A 6,000-nucleotide genomic window follows, 5' to 3' on the forward strand; every position below is an offset into this window, starting at 1 on the left:
ATCTCCTGAATACCTTTAACTTGGTATTAAAGCTCTTGGAAGCATGATTAGAAATTTACATGTTCTAAAAATAGTTTAATCTGTTTATTCAAAGTTTTTAAAATATATATTATTTTAAAAACTTTGAATAAACAGATCAAACTGTTTTTTAAAAAAAAAGAAAAAATGGTATTATATCTCTTGGAAGCATCATTAGACATTTACATGTTCTAAAAACAGTTTTCTGTTTATTCAAAGTTTTTAAAATAATATATATTATTTTAAAAACTTTGAATAAACAGATCAAACTGTTTTTAGAACACGTAAATTTCTAATGATGCTTCCAAGAGCTTTAATACCACTTTTTCTATTTTTTTTACAGAGGAGTCACCACTTATCAAAGCGCAGAGGCAACTCGAGGATAAGGGTTAATGAGTATGCAGTAGTCAATCGTTAGTCGTGGAAATTTGGTAAATTGGATTACTTAAGGTGATGGCTCATCTTGACGGCTCATCAAGAACCCTATTGTAGTCAGTTAGAAAGCAGGGAAACGGAAGAGTTCCACAGGCGTGCAGTTCTAAGAAAGAAGCTTTGTTCATGGAATCTATGTTTAGGTTTAGGCACAGATAAAGAATGGAGGAAATTATTGATAGTGGTTTCAGCTAGATGAGTGTTTTTTTTTGTGAAAGTTGGGCCAGGGACGACCATAGATTGGAGCTCAGACAATCACTTGCCATGAAAATAACAATAAAGCAGAGACAGCCTTGCAAGTCTCTTCTGTTGGAAAGAGGTTGCAGGGGAGAGAAAAGAGTATCCTCCACTAGGCTACAAAGTCTATTTTAAATTCTGTCAAGGCAGGATAAGTGTTTCTAGCAGCTCCTGCCCAGATCTGGCAACAGTACTCCATCATTGGATGTACTTGGCTCTTATACAGGTAGAGAATTGCATCAGCAGTGAGATATCTACTGGAGCAGTAGAATGATCCCACCATTTTTCTAGCAGCTCTTGGCAATGGATTTGATGTAAGTGTTCCATTTCAGATTAGGAGTAAAAAGCTTGTCAAAACATGGAGCCTCTCCAAGACGAGAGCCATTCATTTCAATTGATGCCAGATGGGATCAGAGCATTGATGATGTAAAGATAGAAGCTTGGTTTTAGATGCATTAAAATTAACCAGCCATCTCTTTCCCCATTGCACCAAGTGCTCAAGATCAGAGAAGAGAGAATTAGAGAGAACTTGGTCGTTTACGGCCTTTGAAGTGTTGCCATAGATGGTAGTGTTGTTAGCATTAATACTGTGAGCTTCTGATTTCTGCCCATCAACCACTACTCTGATGAACCTATCAGAGATAAATAATTTAATAATTGAAATGACATTGCCAGCTGTACTGTAGCTGGAGATTTTGTAGAGTAGACCTTTATGCCACACCCTATCAAAGACCTTTTATATGTCAAGAGCAATTGCCCTAGAAGGGAACCCTCCGTTGAGAGATTCACTAATCCTATGAGATATAACTGTAAGCACATCTGCTGTAGATCTAGCAGAATGGAAAACATATTGCACGTGACTGAGGAGGTTATTTTTGTTGAGGTGGTTGACTACTTCTCTATTTAACAGATTTCAGCAACTTACTCTTGATGCACAGAAAACTTATTGGTCTGTACTGAGAGGGAGATGACTGATCACCTATATATACCTATTTACTATGCCTCCCCACGGGACAGAGTTAGACATCAGGGTCGTTTTTTAACGTGGAGAAAAGGTACAAAAATAAAAAAATTGTCTCAGTCGTGAATGATTTCTCCTCCACCGAAAGAGAACAAGAAAATGAAATGCAGCATCTGAAGAACAGATACTACACTTTGATCTTCCAAAAGGCCAAGGGTTTCCAATAATGTAACTATATATATATATATATATATATATATATGAGAGATGAAGAAATATACACATGCATAAAATAATATATACTAGCAGGTCACCGTTGTAAATGCCGCTTAAATATGATATTTTGATCAATACTGATTTCGTATTCATTATATTATATTGGACCCAATATAGAGTATTAATTTAAAAAGTTTTAAAAAAGTGACTCATGCGCCACCACTGAGAATCGAAACCAAAATGTTTAGCTTATGATGTACTTTTACTGTTGACGTTAATGTTGGAGAATGCTGTCATTCTCTACCTTCACCTGGCAAATTCCATTTTTTTAATTTTCCCCAGCTAAAACCCAAATATAAAGTTTTGCATGGGTTTGAATACTCTATATATTAAGTTTCATGTCTGTAGACCAAAAACTAACAGGAGTTTGGTAGGCAATTTTTTTTTAAACAAATATATATACACATACATGAATATATATAGAAAGAGATTTGTTTACTCTAAACTTTTTACACAAATATTACATGAGTATAAACTATGCATGAATATTTTTCTTTTTTTTTTTTTTTTTTTTTTTTATTATTCAATTTTCACCCCAAACAAGGCACAGTGCCACTTTGAAGCAGGGGGCTACTACCAGGGACTTAATTAGCGGGGTCATTATGAAGGGAGATGAGTAGAAAGATGTTTGTTAACATTACACTTGAACTTCTGCATATCAGTGCAGTTGGGAAAGCAGAATCCCGGAAGTGAGTTCCAAAGACCCGCAGTTCTGGGGAAGAAACTATTGGAGTGAAAGACTTTCTTGCACCTAGGGATCTCTACTGTAAAGGGATGAGACTTAGTAGCTTGTCGGGTTTGTCGGGGATAGTTACGTCAGGGAGGTACAAGTGTTTGCAGTTCGTCAGAGCATTCACCATTAAAGTATTTATAGAACAGGCAGAGGGATGCAACATCTCGTCGATGGGACAGAGGCTGAAGCCTAGATGACAGTTCAGGACCTATCAGGTTGGCGACTCTCTTTTGAACCCTGTCCAGGAGCGAGAGACAAGCAACAGACGCACCAGCCCAGATGTGACAACAGTACTCCATACATGGGCGAATGGTGGCCTTATAGAGGTATAGGATACTGTCAGGCGTAAGTAGTTTTCTAGCACGGTAGAGGGAGCCAACCTTCCTTGCAGCAGCCTTGGCAATGCTCTCAATGTATCTATTCCAGTTCATATTCCCTGTAAACGTTAGGCCGAGGAGTATATAATTACACGTAATAGTTAGCTAAAGATGATCTTCTCATAAGAAAACCGAAAAAACTAATAGAGAATTAATCAAAATGAATGTTCAAAAGAATATGCAAATTAGCTAGATATTTTGAAGATGAATGTGATTCCACGACCCATATATAACAGTTGAATTTTCTTTTTAAATAAATAGAAAAAAGGGTTTTTAATATGAATATCAATACACACACCCAAAAAAAAAAATCATTAGAGTATAGATATATTATGTGTGTTATTATTTTGTGTATATATACATATAATTGTGATATATTAGGTGCAAGTTGAAAGTTATGAAAATATATTTATGGCAGTTAAGCTATACTGAAGCGTCTGTGTTTCATCCCCGTAGGTAATCATAGGGCTAAAATGTGAGGATGAAACACACAAGCATCTGTATAGCTTACTTGTCATAAATATATTTTCATAACTTACTGCTTTGCCTTACTCACATATTGAGCACTGTTGAAGTACATACTGAAAATCGATACATAAAATATTATATCCCCTTATACGATTTTATCTGAATATATGAAATAATATAATAATCTATATATCTATAAAAGTGAAATTGTCTGTCTGTGTGTGTACATTTCCCTACCAAACTACTCTGTCAATTTTCAGTCCTACAGACTCGAGATTTGACATAAGGGGTATTGAGATTTTGGAAAATCTTTTTAATCAGATTTCGGACAGAAATTTGGCTATCAAAGTTCAATGATTTAACCTTTGAAAACTCTACCAAACTCCTCTGCCAATTTTGGGTCTAAACACTTGAAATTTTAGATGGAGGTTACTTGGACATGGATCAAACTGTTCTAATTTGATTTGAGCATTGTCAAACTGTTCAATTTGATTAGTCATTTGGTTTTCCACTGCTTTGGTACTTAAAATCTAAACAACCTATAAAAATTATTGTAACCCTTTGTTTAAATATATTTGTACTTGCCTGATAAGCATTTCTATAAGTAAATTATTTTTACCTCTTTTTAGTCTTTAACTTTGATTAGCTTTATAATCTTTTGATAACCTCATTTTGACGTTGATCATATATTTAAGGTTTCTATTTGATGTCTATTTTCTGTGCAGATGATGAGTCTTTCTTCATATAAAAAAATTTGTATCATCTCAGAAATGATTGTACATTGGTTGCTGATATTGAATTCTTGGAGCTTAAGTAAATGATTTTTCTATCACTTTACCTTTTGCTTTATACATATATATGGTAGCTCTCTCCAGTCTTGACAGACTATGAATACCCACTTTAAGAGTGGCTACACATGGAATTTTTGCAGCAAGGGTTGCGCAATCTCCAACCACGCATCTTCTGAGTTGGCATTGTTAAATATCAGTGGTAAGTAGAGGTTCAGGACGACTAGAAACCATGCCTAGATAAGCGGAGAGCACATACAATTCTCAAATTTCACCCATCTGGGACTAGCTCGGCTCAATGTTGCTTAACTTCGATGAGAATCAGTGTGTGTGTGTGTGTGTGTGTGTGTGTGTGTATGTCATCCACAGATACTGTTTCATTCATCACAGCTAGACTAGCACCCATACCAAGCTAGGAATCGATCTACAGCCATCTAGTCAATAGTCTGTAGTTCTTACCCTGGCCACTCATAAATCATATCTCCAATCTTGTTAGATAAAGGTTGACAGCCACTTTTAAAGTGCTCCATTTGTTAATTTACAAACAAAGAACTTTGCCTTATGCTAAGTAGCAAGTGATATAATTTAACTAAAAACCTACCCAAGGAGGAGGTGTGTGCTTATATATAGGCATGTACCGATAGATTTTTGCTTTCAGTGTGACTAGGCTAGCACCCATCCCAAGCCAGGAATCAAACCTACATCTAATTGGTAGTCAGCAGTTCTACCCCTAAGTCATGAAATCAGCACTAGTGAATCGTATCTCCAATGTCTTTATATAAACATTGCCACTTTAAAAGTTCTTTATTCATTTATTTACAAAGAGCTTTATAATCATCATTGTGTCAAATTGGTCAGTCGTAACTTGTCAATGACTTGTGTTTCTGTGATTAATATCTATTTCAATTTGATTTGCTCAATAAACTTGTATTTTCTTTTTCTTTTCCAGGCTGAATGTTTTTTGCATTTGGAAGCCCCAATCGAACGAGTATGCGGTTACGACACGCCATTTCCCCACACCCACGAACCATTTTATTTACCGGATAAGTTAAGGTGCTTTGAAGGCGTGAAAAAACTCATAAACTTTTAATTGGATTTTTATAAGTTATCCGTGTTATCTACTAGCAAGTGATAGGGTCTTCCAAACAACTGGCACAGGGTCAGCATGTTTGTGAGTTTGTATATTAAACAAAGGATTCAAATAAAAATGCTTACTGGATATTATTTAAACTGCTAGAAATAAACATTATTTTTATGGAAAAATTCTGTGTTGTCTCCACCCCCCCCCCTTTTTTTTTTAATATAACATCTGAGACTACCTACTACCCCACTCAACAACGATTGCCAACCCCCAACATTGTTTCCATTGTCTTCTTCTCCTTCGTCTTCCCTTCTAGCCATGTAATCGTTTTTCACAATGGCAGCTGCTGACGGAGGCACGCACAGCTTCACAAGTATAAAAAAATAAAATAAACACTTCGACACATTCTGCAAATATCAGTTGCACTCTGGATGTGTGTGTGACACCATTAATTCATTGTTCAGTCCATTGTTCCAACTCACTTCCACATCTTGATTAACACTCCTATCCAGCTTCCTTTGTGTACTTTAGTGAACAACTTCCTTTCTATTGTCTGCTGATAAATCTATTTTCTCTGTTTTTCCTTTTTTTTTGTCATATTTCCTTTTCTCTTTTTACCCCTATTTTCT

General features: G+C 35.7%; 1 protein-coding gene across 1 annotated transcript in view; it reads left to right on the forward strand.

The window, feature by feature from the left end:
• The window catches only part of LOC145249575 (2-oxoisovalerate dehydrogenase subunit beta, mitochondrial-like), a 60,900-nt gene extending 55,347 nt beyond the window's left edge, over positions 1-5,553 (forward strand). Inside the window, exon 9 of the mRNA XM_080111273.1 lies at positions 5,240-5,553. Within this exon, the coding sequence (XP_079967399.1) occupies positions 5,240-5,380 (141 nt within the window). The 3' untranslated portion in view covers positions 5,381-5,553. The remainder of the gene's footprint in view (positions 1-5,239) is intronic.
• The last annotated feature ends 447 nt before the right edge of the window (positions 5,554-6,000 follow it).

Source organism: Euprymna scolopes, chromosome 28 (genome assembly GCF_053919585.1).
Source record: "Euprymna scolopes isolate OS-2025 chromosome 28, ASM5391958v1, whole genome shotgun sequence".
Classification (NCBI taxonomy): domain Eukaryota; kingdom Metazoa; phylum Mollusca; class Cephalopoda; order Sepiida; family Sepiolidae; genus Euprymna; species Euprymna scolopes.